The 18,046-nt window shown below is 41.3% G+C and overlaps 1 protein-coding gene across 4 annotated transcripts in view; it reads left to right on the top strand.

The window, feature by feature from the left end:
* The window catches only part of ARHGAP40 (Rho GTPase activating protein 40), a 475,540-nt gene that overhangs the window by 437,630 nt on the left and 19,864 nt on the right, over nucleotides 1-18,046 (top strand). For all 4 annotated transcript variants that reach the window (XM_086932262.1, XM_086932263.1, XM_086932260.1 and 1 more), the window contains 2 exons: nucleotides 13,730-13,870; nucleotides 16,576-16,736. In XM_086932262.1, coding sequence (XP_086788388.1) covers nucleotides 13,730-13,870; nucleotides 16,576-16,736 — 302 coding nt within the window. The remainder of the gene's footprint in view (nucleotides 1-13,729; nucleotides 13,871-16,575; nucleotides 16,737-18,046) is intronic.

Genomic DNA, 18,046 nt, shown 5'->3' with positions numbered 1-18,046 from the left:
ACACACACTGCAAGCCCCCACACACACTGCAAGCCCGAGCCCAAGCGTAGTTACAGGCAAATAGAAGGGGGTCACGTAAATGAAAAGGACGAGAGTTCGTAATGATACGTGTATTAAGCACACAAACGCACTGGAGAATGAATAAAGGCAGTTACGCAGGTGACACTGGAGAGTGGTAGGAGAAGGTAATATAGTGTCATATAGTGACATGTAAGAAGCTCAAGTAGTGCATGGTCTAAAAACAGTCTCTGGGAGAGACCTTAGTCGAGTCTACATAGAAAGAGGATATTAATATCGTGTGTCAATAACACAAGAAGAACCCCACAAAGGTATACAAGTCAAAGAGGAGGGCGGGGGGGGGGGGGGGGGAAATCATGGAAGAACCGCTAGTCGGAAGGAATGTAAAATGATGCACGTTTCACCTGCTGCGCTCTGTGGATGTCCAGGTGCTCTTCGGAAGACTAAAGAAAAGAAAAAAAGTATGGGGTGATTATCAGAGGACGAGAGTGCGAGCGGCGTGATGACTGACAGTGGCAGGGGGTCTTACCGTGGTGGCGACTACTGGATACAAAGTCGGCCACGTGGTAAAAAGTACAGTAAACGACCAGGGCACCCCGTGCCAAAGGTGGGAGTACTGTACTGGACGGGTGCGTCCAGAACTATTCGAGGCGACCTCGGAGGGAAAATAAGAATGAGGTCCGAGAGAGAGATAATAAGGGGCTACTGCGGTCAGCATCGGGTGGACGGGATGGCTCTCACCTGAGTCAGAAGGTCAGAAGACGCATCCGGTCCGCGCGTCCATGTAGCGAGTTCCGGGTAATGGATGTGTCCCGGCGCCCCTCCCTTATCTGCGGCCGCACTCACCGGTACTTGGACGCTGCAGCTCTTCCTCACCCGGTCCCGCTTCTTGGGGCCGGGTGCTCTTACGGGCGGCGGCGGGGCTCCTCTTCCACCATGGAGCCCTGCCGGTGGGTGCAGCTGCTTCTCCTTGTCCGCGCTGGGGGGGCGGGACTTCAGGGTCGCCCCCTCAGCTTCCGGGTCGTCGCGGGCAATGCGGCGGCCCGTCTCAGCTACTGCAGGCGGGGAGTGAATTCACCGAGGGGTGGGCTCTCTTGAGGTGAAAATAAACAATAGCGGCAAGGTCCCTGGGCGCCTGCCAGGGGACAATTTAATTACAAAAAAGCGAGGTGAGCACTCGCTAGGGCAGAAAAGCGCTATGAAGCACTCGGGGTGTTTTTCACGAAACTCCCCGGCCCCGAGCAGGAAGGCGGGTGCCGGCTCAATGCCGGACCAGATTCGGGGGCATTCCCAAGGGCTTTTGGCTGACGTAGCATGACGTTGCCAAAAGTGAAAAATTCCCGGGAACGCCCCCGAATCTGGTCCGGGATTGACGGACAGAGCCGTCTCCCAATGGCTAGCCTCCATTTATGGAGCTAGCCAATGGGAGAGTGGGGCGGGTCCCTGTTCCACACTCTAACTCATAAGGCTTTTTAGCGCATGCGCACTTATGCGCATCGCTAGGCAAAACCTAAAAAGGTGCGAAACCTCACCAATACATTGTTATACAGTAACTTTCATAACGCAATAAAAGCAATCCTCAATAGCAATGAACAGTGTGGGGTCTGCGATTCTTCTCTATGCTTGTTAGTTGAAATTCCCAATAGTAAGCCATTAACGACTTTGCATAATTATGTGCCGTTAAATGTAAAACATTTACTGCGATGCACCATTCATGGTAAAATGTACCGCAAGCTCACAGGAGTTCACTGTTCGCAGTTTAAATGCGTCCTTGTGTTAAAATTTGACATGAGGACGCATTTTGTGCTAAAAGAAACTGCAAAATGACAGATTGACTTTTTTTGTGTAATGTAGTTTTCAATAACTTTGGAGAAATTCTTTGTAATTTATATGCAACAATTTACGCACATTTTTCACATCCCTTCAAATATCATTTACACACACAGCAGCAAAAACAGGATGCCAAGTTCTTCTAATTGTATGAAAGACACAGTGGCCAAACTTGAAGAAAGTATTAAGGGCCTTATGTACGAACACATTTTCCCATAGACCCAGAATGGATAAAACCCATTGATACATCTGGCCCCAAGGGTTTCTAGCCTGGTTGAATGATACACAAGGTTTTCCATCTTTCTTACAGTGGGCCCCAGGCTCCCAGCTTACTTGACGGAGATCTCATGTTTCCATGTGTTAATTTATGGTTGGTCTCGGATTCTCGTTGCTACCTGCCCATATTTGTTGACAGTCATTTCCTGCCATCTTGTTTGAAGATCTCAGCTTTTAATATTGCTTGTTTAATGTCTCATTTATCTATTCAAATTGATGACTGTGAAGGGTTCATCTTGCATGAATGAATTCAAAAGCATCCATCTTAACTGAGATAGCGCTAAGATTAACTTTTTATCTGAACTGCCAACAGCTGAAATCAAACTAATGACTGCCGTATGAAAATCTAGTGCAGTGCCAGGTTATTTTGTTCAACAGTTAACAAATACGCCTGGCAATGACTAATTTCTGCAAAAGAAATTCCCTGTATCAAAAATATCAACCTTGAGGGAATCTACAATGCAATGGCTTTCAATTAAGTGTATTGTTTGAGTTGTGTGTGCTAGATGGAAATGCACACTGAGTGATACTGAGGTCTTATGCCACAAGTACCTTTTTATCCTCATTCAGTCACAAACATTGCAGTAATAACTGCTTACAATGGTTTGCAGCATACTTTTCACTTGGGTAATCCCGTTAGTATTCGTGTGAGCAAATACTGCACATTTTAAATTTGCACACTTACTGGATGGAAGAAACCACACAGCCATAAGGGGAACATCCTTTACAACGCAACTTTTACCACGCAGTGCCTTTACGACGCAACTATTACGACGCAACTATTACAACGCATTGCGCTGGGGGGGCGCTCTAGGATAGGGAATAGATTTAATTTACTATCCAACACCTTCCCTGGTGTCCACGGGGACTGGAGTTGGAATAGTAAATTAAACTATTCACTATCCAGCACCCCAAAGCGCTATGCGTTGTTAAGGTTTGCATTGTAAAAGCATGCGTGGTAAAAGCATGCGTTGTAATGTCATACAGCCCCATAAAGGTGCTGAACTAGGAACGAGGATGTAAACTCCCAGTAAATATTGCACCAATGAGGTCTTTTTACTTACCTGTTGTGGTTGCGGTGATAAGGGGAACCCTTTCAGAGTGCTTTTAGCATAGAGAAGTTTGTAGATCTGGACTCTCTTTAACATCAGGTTATGTTTCAAAGAAGCTTGAGGCCAAGTTATTCTAATTTATAAAGTATACCAATAACTATCATAGTGTTGCAAAGCCAGGTGTATGGAAATGATGTACACCTCATTAAGGATGGATAATTGGTTGGCGATGTGGCCATCAAAGGTGCACATGATGCTATAGTAACTTGGCGGGACTGTAGATTAGCATCTACAGGATTACAACGCGTTGGGGGATTTTGCATACTGTGACCTGAACACGGGTAAGCTATCAGAAGGATTCCGAAGAGGAAGAAATGCTGCAGTACAATTTGAAAGGTATCATAACTCTACACTCCCAGGTGAAGTTTCACGTGGATGATTGTACCTGCTTAACAACCACCTGCAACAGCGTCAGAAAGGGTGGTTTGAAAAACAGTAACTTTGGGGGGAAGCACAACTAAATAAATATGTACACACTGGGTGGAAGGAGTGAGACGGATCGTCTAACATTGCGAGTGCAGGTATATTTGTATATTGTATACAGATTTGCTTGAATCTGCATGCTTGTGTAGACTAGCAGCAGTGACAGGAGACTGAGGTGCTTGAAATCTAGACACATGGGGCCTGAATCACAAAGGGCCTCCATAATCGTGGGGGAGTCTCCGCTCTCGGGTGTATTCTACGGAATGAGAGAATTCTCATTGTGAAGATTCTGCCCCGAGTGCGGAGACAGCCCCCCCCACACACAATCGCAGGGCCTCCGCTACAAGTGTGGAGGCACGTTGTGAATTTGCTAGCATGGTTTGCGTGGATATTTAACTTGTAGCTGTGGGTGATTTGAATGTTGGGGCAATGACCCACCTGTTTGAGTCCTTGTGGTACTGGCTGGGGGTAGAGCATTCCTTCAGTTTGTCCACCTTCTTCCCCATCGTAACTTGTTCACAAATTATAGTCCTCCTGGTGATTTGCTTCCCAGGCAACTACGCACGCAGTTCCCAACAAATTAGGGATCCCAAATCCGATTTGCCTTTCTTTCCTTCGTTTTACATAAGATAGACCTGGGCTTACTTTAGGCCCTCATAAGACTAGAAGCAGGGGTGAAAAGCTCTCTTGATTAGTTTCATGAAATGTTTAAGCTCCCTCTGTCCAGATATTAGGCCTGTTGCATGCACCTTGATTCGTAGCAACTGAAGCAGCGGTTTGCAGAACATGGTGATGAATCATCCAACATCCGAAGCAGACTGTGGCAAAAAAATTATAGCTGACAGGCATCTTAACTAGAAATTATACAACAGTGGACCTGGAAGGGGCAGAGTTCACCGAGCATGAAACTTCAAAATAGCTTTTCTACGCTTTGATGCACTTTCAGGAGCAATGTGTTTCTTTTGTAAATTTGGGAGATCCACTGACATCCGCAAGGAAGCTGTGATACAAACGTCTGTAGGTGTTCACTGCAGAGAGATGCAGTGGAATGTCTAGTAACATTTCCAAATCACTTTTTTTAAAATGTTAGCAACCGGGTTTAACTCGAAAACATTGATCCTTTCTACTAACCTTGTAATTTAGATCATTGAAGGTTTTTGACACTCTTCACCTGAATAAAGCCTCTTACATCAACTGGCAGGCCCAATCACATAAGTAACGAGCAGAGAGGAGACAGGTTAACAGTAAAGGGCTCTTATCGTTATTATTCTATTAATGCATTAAAAAAACACCTAGAAGGGAAGTTAAATAAATGACCTATGGGGCATGTAAATCTTAAAGTAGAGGAGCAAGATTCTCAATACACAAGTAATTGGAATACCGTGAAATCATTAGGGATTAGCATTGGCAAGCCTTGCGAGGATTTTTTTCTAAAAGGCACTTTGTACCTTAAATCTTTGCTCGTGGTATGTTTGCTTGGTAATGCTAGGTGTGACTAGTGAATTGACTAGGACACTCTGTTACACATTACGAATGACTACATCTATTCATACTGTGTAGCAAGTTAATAATGAACAGAATAAACTGGGTACTGTAGGTAAGAGGAAATAGTAAGCGGATTGTGTCATCAGTAAATGCACTTTACGTGTAGGTTTTTACACTTCTTAATTAGATGAAGTGAGTGTTCTTATGCAGAACTAACCCTTATTTTAATTGTGTTTTTTTTTAAATTGTTTAATAATGGTAATATCTATGAAATGTGTATAAAAGTGTTATATTGTAAGTTTTTATTAACTGAACAATACATTTTTTATCCATTCAAGTAACAAGCATTGGGAAATGCTTAGGTGATCACTAATAAGTTGTTTTTGTTGTAAGTTGCAGTTTGGTGAATAGTTGTGCAATATAAGTTATTGAAACTGTGTTGAAGTGTTAGGACTTGTTGTTTTAAGAAAGGTGATATACTGTATTACTTGTTTTATTGCAAACACATCAGCAGCAAATTAACAAAACCAAAAGTCTGGAATAAAACAAGACCATGAAATCCTTTGAAGCTTGCTTTATGTAGAAAATTTCTCTTCATCGCGATTGTGCATAAGACTACAAATATTGTGTATTTTTCCACAGGAACCACTGTTTTTTTGTATAACTGTGCACCCTGGTTCCTTAGTGAGTAGGGTACCCCTGTTATGTCCTTCAACTTATTTAGAAAGCAGACAGCTCTGCTGGTATCTGTGTGTTTTTGGGGGACAGTTGCCTACGCACGGACTATCACTGCTGTGGCACCTGGCTCCTTACAGTGTAAACGCACTGTACTATTATTCATTTCAATGTAGGTAGGGGAATTGGGCTGCACTGTGAAATTATTAGGTCGTCTTACACTGCAGGTTAGTCCAAATAGCCCTTTTAAATATTGACTTCACCTGCAGCAAACACACATAAAATTCGTACTGCTGCGACAACAATATTTCACAAACTGCATGGTGCCAAAAACGAGAAAATGTTTTACAAGGCTGGATTGTAATAAAGAAAAGGCCTAAGACAAAGCAAAAACATGCCGACCTTAAACACACTTAAAAGGCGGGCTCCTGCCATGACTATATTTCACAAAATGAATGTTCCCAAAAATTAGATAATTATTCGAAAGACGGGGGAGGCACGAATTTATTAAATTAACAAAGGGTCTAAAGTTGAAGCAAAAAACATGCAGGCAGCAAACGGGCATAAAATTTGTGCTGCTGCCGCCACGAAAATATTTCACAGACGCATGGTACAAAGAACGAGCTATTTATTACAAAGGCATCAGAATGCAAAATTAAATAAACCAAAATCTACAGTCAGCAAACATGCATAAAATGTGTGATGCTGCCAAAACAATATTTCACTGATTGCCTGGTAGAAAAAATTAGACCAGAAGTTTTAAGGCATAAATGCATGGTCCAAAAAATGACATAATTAGTTGCAAGATGTCTGGAGCCAAGATAGTAACAAGCTGATTCGAAATGTGTGGCGACAGGACAAGAGAAACAACAAAACACAAACTTTCTTTAAATGCATGCAGCCAGGGAAAAATATCAAAATGTAAGCAGTAAAACTGTGCAGCCTTAACCAAAAAAAAAGGTTCCAGCCTCTAAAGCACATGGAAATGTGTACTTTGGCTTCGGGAAACTGATAAGAGAAATACAGAAGGGAGAAAAGGCTACAACCAATAAAACGGAGGAAAAGTAAAGTGGCAAGCACACCGACCAATAAGAAAATAAGGGGAGAGGTAAGTCCATTTTAAGATCTATTGAATGCAATAGGTTTCACTAGCACAGTGCAAGCGAAACCTAAAAAGTGACATGTCTCCACTCCCTAATATTCTTTGCTTCTTCGCTGTATCATTGTCTCCAAGCTTTTAATTTCAATCTCTCAATACTGTCTAGCTCTTAAATATTAATGTGTTCTTATTAAGCACACAAGACCACCAGGAAATCAGTGTGCGGTACATAAAACCACGATGAATTTGACTCCTACTCACAGTCTACATTAAAATCAAATCAAACCAAAATAAAGCCATACATTGAATATACACAAATAATTGACTGAAATTAATAAACTTGGTTACGTTTCCTAAGTCAAGCAGTGTAATTGTGTAAGTGTAACATTGTGGTTTTAGCCACATTAATATTGTAGTTATTGCTGTATATTTAATGCACTAAGGGCAGTCTGGTGAACTCACAAAAGGTGGGCAAACATTGTTGTTGGGTTTGAAACAAGTAGGGATAAACAGAGATTATTTTTAGAGTTCAGTGCCTGGTCATAATTGTCTACTGCAACACACTCCGACTTACCTTAATCCGATTGATCACTTTTAACCTCAGAAGAACATTTATAGTTTAGTTTCAAAGAAATGTTATGGAGTAGAAGCACTGCAGAAAAGTTGAAAAAAATGATGAATGTCTATAATAAACACAAATGCAAGATTACTGAAAGAGTATCTGGAGCGAAGGCAATTCATTTGCATAAAGAAAAGGAAATTAATGTGGTATATTGGATCTGTCTGGCAGTCTTTATGTTGCACAAAATGTAATACCTTAAATTCTGCTTCTAAAACTTTGATCATCAAGTGTACACAAGGAAAAGGGATCTTCATGGTATAAATTATGCCCTAATGTACATGATTCAGACTTTGCACATTACCAAGGAGATTTTGCCTTTATACGGTTGTGGAACTCCAAGGTGACTTTAGGCATCCTCATAACCTAAAGTTGGGTGTACGTTATTGCTTGTATTGCCAGTTTTGTGTGGTCTGTAGCCCCTCTGTCCTTCTCTAACGTCTAGTGGCATATTTTACACCCTAAATATCTGGTGTCAAGTTCTCACAAATTTTAGTGCAATGCAGCCATTTCTGGACTTGTTTTAGAAAAAATTAGGGACCCCTGCCTTAAAGGATAAACCCTGGCAAGGACAAACTGTTTTTGAAAATAGCAATATGATTTTGTGCATATTTTTAAACATCCTATAGCCGCCTATTTTTATCTAATGTAATTCAAATGACACTTTTACTTCTGATTAAACTTTCTTTTTATTAAATACTTTTTTTCTTTTTTACCATTTCTGGACTGACATCAGAATCTGGGCATTAATCGAAGTTATTGATATATAGCGCCCAGGCCATTAAAATAAAGGTGGTATCATAATTCATGTTCATGTTTATTACTATACATAGGGCTGGATATTATGGCGGATCTCAGTATGAAACTGGTTCTTTTTTTTGGCAGAAAAAAAGTATGATGAGGCTCAGGCTCTTGAAATGATGGACCCTAAACAGAAATATAGATGTGCATGTTTTTCTCTTGGGAATTCAAAGGGTGGGTGTTGGGAACTGGGGTTTTGATTGAGGGAGTGCACTCTAGTAGATTAGCACAAAAGCAGTCAGGCCTAACTTTGAGTGTTGCATAAATACTTTACACATTGCCTCAAACAGTAATAAAGTGACAACACAAGAAAAATCCTAAACTAATTTAGAAAAACACAGCAAATGTCAATAAATAAAAGAATACCAGAACAACAAAAATCCAATCCGTACAACGGGCAATTTCAAAGTTTTAGGTAGCTGTAGTGACTAAAAGCACAAAGCGCCACTCTTGGTTATCAGGTTGTGCAAAGCCAGAGAAAAGTCATAAGTTCAGGCCAACTGCTACGGAGTATGGGCTGGATACGGGGACTGGGTTAGGTCTCCTGAAAAAGATACCCCGAGTCCGCCGCGAAGGATTCAGAAAATTAGGAATTCTCCTTTTCTTGTAGAATAGTACATTCTGATGCCAGCCAAGGGTCTGGGATCAAGAGGCACACCTCTTGGGGATTAGGGACGCCCTCTGGTAGAAGTCAGCAGGACTCATGCAGGTCCAGGCAGATCCAGTTTCAACAGGTCAGCTAGGCAGGTGCAGGGAGGCCTCTGGAGTTTGTTGTGTACCTGTAGCTCAGAATAGGAGGTCAGCCAGCTGACTCTTGGAGTGACTCAGTTTAGCCTGGGATGAAGGGAGCTGGTCCAATCTTCCTTGCCAGAGAGCAGGGCAGGCCTTAAGCAGCAAGGAAGTCCTCTGGGGAACAAGGCAAGCCTTAAGCTGCAGAGCAGTCCTCTGTGGAACAAAGAAAGCCTCAAGCAGCAGGACAGTCTTCTGGGAAACAAGGCAGTCTTTCCTCTGTAATTCCCACATGTCCAGGAGTGTACTGAAAAGTGGCTCAGGTGGTCCAGTATTTATAACTGGTGCCAGCTCTAGAAGTGGGGGTGCCATCCTGTCTACCCCCACATCTGTTTCTGGAAAGTTCTTCCCCTCCCCTCCCCTGCCAAGGCTCCAAGTAATCAGTGGGTGCAAAACTCTAGTGTTGGGTACCTTTATGTGCGTTGGGGTAGCCCTTTGCAATGAAATTGGGGCAGGGAACAACTCTGCCCCACCTGTCCTGCTGACATCTAGTCACCCTTTGTCTCACTGTCTGGGAGGAATGCACAAAAGCCTATTGCCAAGCTATTCAGTCATATGACCTAGGACAGTCTGCAGGCCACAAATGGTTAGGACACGAATAAGCCAACCTATTAAAAGTGCCATTTTCAGAATTGTGATTTAAAACCCCATTTTCCTAATAAAGAGATTTTTAAATTGCAATTCTTTTGTGTCAAAACAAAACATTTCTACCTATTTCTAATTAATTAGCACTTATTTATTGTTATAAGGTAACTTAATGTTATCCTATGGGAGTAGCAGTATTGAAAAGGGAATTTAGGAGTTTTTCACTACCAGGACATGAAAACGTAAAACCACATGTCCTACTTTTTAATTACAGTGCACCTTGCCCTTTGTCCTATTTAGGACCTACCCTAGGAGTAACCTATATGTTTTAAAAAGGAAGCTTTCGGCCCGTCAAAAGGTATATTTTGCCAAGTTGAATTGGCAGTTTAATACTGTGCTACAGGCTGCAATGGGAGGCCTGAGATGTTTTAAAATGGCTAATTTAGTGGGCGCCACAAAAAGTGCTGCATGCACACTAACAGAATTTACTTTACAGATCCTGAGTAGATATAGTACCATATACGAAGGACTTATAAATACATTAAATGTGCCATTCAGGAGTAATCCAATTTTGCCAAGTTTCAAGGAGAGAGCACGGGCACTTTAGCTCTGGTTAGCATTGGTAATGATCTCAAAGTACTAAGGTCAACAAAAACCTATTTTAGAAAGCAGAAGGGTTGAATGCAAAATCTCTGGGGGTGACCTTGTAGAAAGGGCTAAGTCATACAGTGGGTGACATCAGTGGTGTTCATTTCATCATCCTTATAAGACTACTATCCCGACAAAATAGGTAGCGCTTTTCTCTCTACAATGCCTGCGCTCGTGAGAGCTCAAACCCACTGATGCCCTGCGTCTTAGAACCAGACTACAAGACTCTTTTTTAATTTTATTTATTTATTTTATTGGCATATAGAAAAGAACATTACAGAAAAAACTAAATGAAAGAAAACATGGGCAATCCGCATGGTCCATGGCAGTCATCATGAATAACATAAAAAGCATGGCTTGAGCATAGAATAAACAATATCAAAAGTACACAGGTAATGGAATGACACATTGATAGTCAGCAAAATGCAGGTTGAGACATCTTATATCCAGAGACTCTGACACTGTGGAGATATCACCATTCGCCTTAGCACTCTGCGAGGGTACCCGTGGGACACGTTGCCAATGTCCATTAACCCCCTCCCCGCCCGAGGACTGTCGATATTGAACCGTTTACATAGCGTCTCCCGCCATTGCAGTCAGAGCAGTGCCAGTCAGTGGGAGAGAGTTGTTCTCTTCCGACTCGTCACCTGTGCGGCGTCTATCAGTGAACAGGGACCAGTAGTTCTTTGGCCTATTGTGCGGTAGAAGCAGGTCGCAATACAGTTCCGTCTGTGTGCAGCAAAAAGTCATTTCCCTAGTCCACTGTGTTAATGTAGGGACCCGGCCTCGCATCCAGGTACGCGCAATACACCATTTGGCCAAAAGGAAAGCCATATCTACCAGTCTTCTATACCTGGGGCGAAGGGGCTTGGAGTATCCCAGTATGGATAACAGGGGGTCAGGAGTCAGCGCGAGGTGCGTGATCTCATTGACTTTACGGTACACTGAGTACCAAAAGGCGAGGACATCCGGGCTAGTCCAAGCAACATGTATGAAATCGGCTTGTAAAACCCCACATCTCTCACACTTAGCATAGTCGCGTAGGCCATATCTATGTAGTCTATCGGGGGTGTAGTACTCCCTATTGAGATATTTAAAGTGCTGCAGCCTCTGTTATTCAGAGATATTCTCCTCGTACTCGTGAAGCAATACCGCCACATCTCCTCCCCCAGTTCAATATTCAAGTCAGCCTGCCACGCCAATCTTGGTTTCGTATATTCCGCTGTCCTCTTAGAGAGGGCAATGCGATATAGATTGGTAATTAGTTTAGAAGGGGCCTTAGCATTGACAATATAGTCAAAAGCTGTCACTGTTACAGGTTCCTCCATGTCCTCCCCCAGTAGGCCCCTAAGAGCGAGCCGCACTCTGTGGAACTGGAAGCGTGCTAAAAGTGAGTCCCGTCCTCCGTCTCTATCTCACTCCAACTCAGAGCGGACCCCCCAGAAAAAAGGTCTCCCATAGTATGGATCCGCAGCCCCTTCAGAGCCTCCACCACTCCTTTGTCCCTACATGGCAGCAACCACGCGCACCACTCCACAGGAGCGTTAGGGGCGTATAGGAGACTACACGCCTGAATATCCATCTTGTGATGCCATGCGTGCGTGACAACGTTTAGAAAATTAGAGGAACCCTGTTCTGCGATCCGAAGGTCTAGATAACAGTGCCGGCAAGGATGTCAGGTCTGCCACTATTGACTCTATACGTATATGTCGAATGTTCACTGGTCCGTGAATCCAGTGGTAAGCGTGGGCACATTGCGCCACACGGTAGTAAAGCTTCAAATCCGGGGCACCCAGCCCTCCCGCCTCGTATCGACGCACTAATATGTTCCATGCTACTCTCTGCTGCTTCCCGGCCCAGGCCAGTCGCAACATTAATGATTGTATCCGCTGGAAAAAGTGCTGTGATAAAACCATAGGTATACCAGACTACAAGACTCTTAGGGGACAATCTCTTTCCATGTTCTCTTTATTTATGCATGTACTTTTGCTTGCCTTTTTGCTGTTTTTGTGTTATTTTTAGCAAATGGTACAGGACTGATTGTTGGTTTTCTGGTGACTACTGTATGCATATTTTAGTAAGGGAGTTAAGGGTTCTAAAGAAAGAAAAGAAAGTTTCATCCTTTGCACCAGTTTGCTAATAAAATGCACCCATAATTGGGAAGCGCAGAGTCCCTAAAATCCGGCACCACTGCTTTTCTTCTGTTATTTGCGCAGCCTGGCGTATTCCTTGGCTCTAAGTGTGTGTGTGTGCGAGCTTGCATGATTGCTGCACTGGGTCTATTGTGACACTACTGGTCACAGTAATAAATATTTGAGTTGACTAGTGATCTTATTTTCTTATCATAAGAAAGTTCTGGCTTTAGACAGCCCTTGTAAAGAAAAAAATCTAGAACAATGGGAGATATTCAAATCCTATATTTAATATTAGCATTTCTGATTAGCAGCCTATATATTGTATACTAGACCACCTATGTTGAAATGTTTAGGAAAATGTTTGTATTGCAAACGGTTGTGTGCTAGAATATCTTCAACAAAGTTGTTGTCAGACATAAACATTGTGCCTAAATATATTTTACTAAAATATTTCCCAGCTGGGAATAGATTTGCTAACTTTAACTTTAGTAGTGCGATATTTATGTAAAGGATAGTACGTACAAAACATTTTGACCGAATATATTTAGGGCACAATTTTCTGGTGCCCTAAGTATCTTATCACTTTCATAGGTGTTGCAGTAACGCATCGTTGCATGCATCTATGCTTTAAATGATGGGTAGCTTAGTAACTGCATCGATCCCATTGAAAAAAATCAAACCCATGAATGTACAGAAAAACACTTTGAAAACACCAAGAAATTTTAGAATTATAGTTTTGATATCAGTAATTCATAGTGATTTTCACCAGTACAAGCAATGTTAAAATGCTGTTCGAGCACAATCACATTACTTGTGTTGACAATCTCACATTACTTGATTCCCATACAACATTTTATAAACAATTGCAGCAGGCCATCATATTGATCGTTAGTTCTATTGGTAATCTTAAGGTGAAGAACCCTCACATTTACACTGAACATTCAGTTTTCAGACGAATAAGCTTTCAGTGCAATTTGATTTCCTGCTCTAATTTATATTACTATTTTTCTATTTAACATTAAGCTTTGTGTGTTGTGTATGATATTGTTTATTGTATTTCAGGCATACGCCATACTGAATGGTTTTAGAATCATTTAGCCCTTGTTGACCACTTGATAAAGTAGATTTTACTCATTTTATGCATTTTTTTCACCTATTGGACAGACCTACAATAACCATTCCCTTTGAGATATGTTATAATAATTTTATCTATTCCCATGATTGTTTAATTCAGGTCTCATCATTTCTGGTGACACAAGTGAGGAAACTGAACGAGAACAGTGCACGTCGATACCAATTCTATGACCGACGGATCAAGAACCTTATCCGGAAGATCCAACCGGATAAAGACCGGACGGAAAAGACTCAGGGGGAGGTAATGGACATCTACTTCGCCAACCAGGTGTTTCCATTATTTTACCCTGAATATCATCAAATCACTGTCCCACCTGGCCCCCTCTCAATTTTTTCTTTTCCAAAAACTTATTTTCAACTGGCTCCACCTTTCCCTTCTTCAAACCTGGTATCGTCATCCTAAGATTTGAAAAAGTCTTCTGTTTACCCTCATCTTCCCTGAACTATAGTCTCATATTCTAGCTCATTTTTTCTCCAATACCCTTGGAAGGCTAGTCTTTAACTAGCGCAATCATTGCCACACCCCATGAAATTTAGTTTGCATAAAATGCACTCCAAAGACTGAAAGACTGCTCTGATGTGTTTATGTATTTGATGTGTATAGAGAAACCATGCCCAATATAAAGCTAAAACAAGATACTTAAAAAGTAAACAGAGTACAAATGAGCACTATAGAAATGAAGATAATGAAAAATGTCATACAGCATCAGAACGCCGTGGATGCCTGGTTTCACCCTGGTGATACCCAGTAGGGTCCATCTCACAGGGAAAGCCATGACGGGTTCCCCAGCGGTCTAAATCACGGAGATACCCCATGTGGGGTGATTCATGCGCTTTACAAGATATCATTACATTACATTACATAAGCCTAACGTAACAGACCCATTCTCATTGGATAGTGAATTAGACAGTCTTGCATTTATTAGAACTGCTCTAACGGGGACATGCTTAGTACACAGAGCTGAAGTTTAATTCATAACAGTGTGGCCAGATGACACAAGCTTTCTCAAAGCCATTAGACCTAACCTTGACAAGCATGCAGTTTTTCTATTTGTTTACTTATCTGGAAGCATGTAGATAATTAAAATATCAAAAGTTTAAAAAAGCTAAACTGTGACTGTTTAAAGGGGGTGGGCATGTGCTTTCAAAATAGGAATAAGTGAACAATGAACCAAGGGATGAAAAGGATTTGACCCACTTGCCTGTGCTGTTGTAGCCAGAAGCCAAATGTGAATAACTCTTGAACCAGTTTGTAAAGAGGGCTGACCCTAAATCCGCCCTCCAAATGTATGTGAATGTATGTTGCTTTTAATTATGATTTTTCTCAGTTCATGATGCTGGCAGCTTGTGAAAGCTGACCCAGACCTAAAAATGCAGAATGTCCATATATTCAAGCTCTGTCCTTGCTTCTGCCCACTATAACTGTCTATCCTAACCGCCTCTTTGTCATCCTCGTTGCTGCCTTTAATAAAGTTAAACATAACTTAATCTTGGTAACCACGTGGGAGTGAAGGATTAATGGCAATATATTTCAATTGTTGTTCAGTATTGAAAACTAGCTATACTATATGTCCTAGCACACCTCGCCCATTCACATGATTTCCATGTTTAGCGTAGATGTCATGGTCTACTTTTCCTCTTATTACCTGGCTCCAGGTGTCCTTGACCTACAGCTTCCCTATCATCTGTTACCGGAAGACCAGAGATTTCCTAATATCTACTCCTTTAAGACTAAGGTCTTATTTTTCTCTCCACTTCTACAGCGTCAAAACGAGTTTACCTTAACCCTCCAACTCATTTCTTTCAATCTTTTATCAGTTGCCACACTTCCACTACACTTTCAATTATCAAATCTAAAGACCAATCTCCTGAGCTTCATGATCCACCCGTATAAATAGGTCTGAACTATTTTTAGCATATCTGCTAAAAGTTGGGGAACAAACGCTAAATGAATGGAGACCAAACGCTATTGAAAGGAGCAAACTAAAAAATGATATCACTTGCTTTCAGAATGCTATTCATGGGGAAAGACTGAAAGGAAAATATTCCTCAAGTAGTAACTCTCCATGTAAGACATAGCAGGGAGACAATTCGTTTCCCTTCTCCCACTCACCAACGTTGGTGCTCAGGTCACCCTCAAATACTTTTCTGATTTTTGATCCCTACACCAACTAATGCTTCTTGCATTCACAAAACTAGGCTCGCTACACTCTTGACTCTATGAAGATTAATTGATGCATGTGTGCTCCTCCACTATTGATACGTCTGCAACAGTGTTCACCTGAAACTTACACACCGATCTTTACAGCACATTGAAAGGTCCTCCACATTGCTCCCAAATGAGTTTTTATTTTCCCAGATACACCTACCTCTGCAGACACCAGGAAGGTTGTCTCACCATGCACAGCTTGTCCTTATACAGGTTTCCTATGCTAACAATCCAAATCAACTGTCCCCGAGAGCTCATAGGGATCACAACATAGCAACTGTAGTAATTCCCAGTGAAAAGCCCCATAAACATCCTCTGTGGTCTTTCTACTAAGAAATACTGAATTCATCTCCGTGTCACTTACCACTTAAGGTGTCAAACTTCAATGAAACACAATCGATTACAAATCTTAAGGTAATCTGAAAAATGGGTCTTGGCATTTTATAAAGGTAGAGAGGGCAAATCAAATAATTGTAGTCTAGAAAGATACTTCAGAATAAAGACTGGGACTTTGCATTCACAGTCCAGGTGTCACAACTAGTTATACTGACATTGTCTTCCGGTCACCTGTGTCTTATTGAAATCTGATTTCATAGCTCAACCCCTAATTTAAAGATTTTACTTTAGAAGCTTTTGTACATTTATAGATTAATATAAAGTGTTTGTTATTGTTTTGAAGTTTCAGCTTTTAATAAAGTATGTCTCTTTTTTTATTTACACCCTGTTTTGTGAATTAGCCTTGCAAGATGGTGAAGATCCAGGCATCTGTTTTCCTGAAAGAATCACTAGAAGTGCACTTGAACAATGGGACGCGAGCTGCTGATGTTCTGAGTTTGTTTCAGAAATACCTGTGTCAGAGGGGCTGTAACCTGGTAAACATGGTCGGGCTTATCAAATGGTAACTACTAAGCTCTCTATCTAAGACTAAGTTGGATCTCCTTTTGATAAATCTATACCCTGTGTCAGGCCCATCTTAAAGTATCACCCACCATGGAAAAACCTTTCAAGGTTGCTTAGTTGTTATAAGAATATTTCTAACTCGTAAGTATCCAAGCTCTCATAACATGTAAAAGTCCAAAGGTCTAGGGACAATTCATTATAAAGTGCTTAAAATTTGAAAGTTCTGTTGGGACTACAGTTTTGCTAATCCATAGAACTGCTGAGGCCTCATATTTATATTTGGGGAAGATGCCATTTGGCAACGTCTTTATACCTTGAACTGAGGTCAGTATTTCCAGGTATTCATGCTAAATAGTCTTTCTTTCTAGAGATTTAAGGTTGAGGAGGAGGGCTCAGGTGCTTGAAAAGAAGTTTGCCTAGGTGTGGAGGGCTATGTAGTTCAGCTGAACTATCCTCTCTGAAAACCATATTAGCAAGAAGAAAGATGAGAAAATGCAGGCAAAGTGTAAATGAAGAGGAATGTGGTTAGCCTGAGCAACAGCCAAGAATACACCTCTAAAATAGGTGACAGTTGTCTGAACTTTACTGAACATTTTGAATTAAATTGATGTAATTTACTTCGTAATTGGGAACAGATAATCTTTGAGTTAACCATTACATCTTTAAAAATGGTAGTGTTTGATTTATCTTGAAATATCTTCTGCCCAGTACCCTGCTTGGCAGTTGGGACATTTACTACAGCATAATGTGCTTCCTTTTGCTTAGGTCTCTGTTTAGGTGATCTTAGTGAGTGGTGCAATCTGCCTTCATATCTGCCTTCATTAATGAATTCTCATCCTTTTATAAACACTCTTTTCAAAAACCGTAAGCTATACTATTGATAAACATTGATCAATGCTTTTACTTACTAGGTTTTTTTCTTCATACACAGTGGCACAGTTCAACAGAAGAAATGTAATGATGTGCTTCTAATGGGTTATTTCCTTTCAAGATTCCTCATCTTTGGAAATAGCTCCCAGGTGCAGATTGGATGCAGAAAGCTTTGCACAGTCCCCACAGAGCACCAAATAAGGCTCCAATGGGGAAACATCATTAACAATGATGTTTTAACTACACAGTGCCTTTCCCACACAGCCATTACAATGCAAATCTTTATCACACATATATATATATATTTCGAAGACACTTCCATAAGAAGCATGCCGACACCCCATTTGAAAGAATTTCAGATGTTATTGACAGATTCGATATGCTGGCAGAACACTCTATCTCAAAGTGTTTCAGCCAACCAATAAAGCTTTGCTCACA

This window comes from Lissotriton vulgaris, chromosome 7 (assembly GCF_964263255.1).
Source record: "Lissotriton vulgaris chromosome 7, aLisVul1.2, whole genome shotgun sequence".
NCBI lineage: Eukaryota > Metazoa > Chordata > Amphibia > Caudata > Salamandridae > Lissotriton > Lissotriton vulgaris.
The sequence above is the reverse complement of the archived record's forward strand: the minus strand, read 5'-3'. Positions and strand labels throughout refer to the sequence as shown.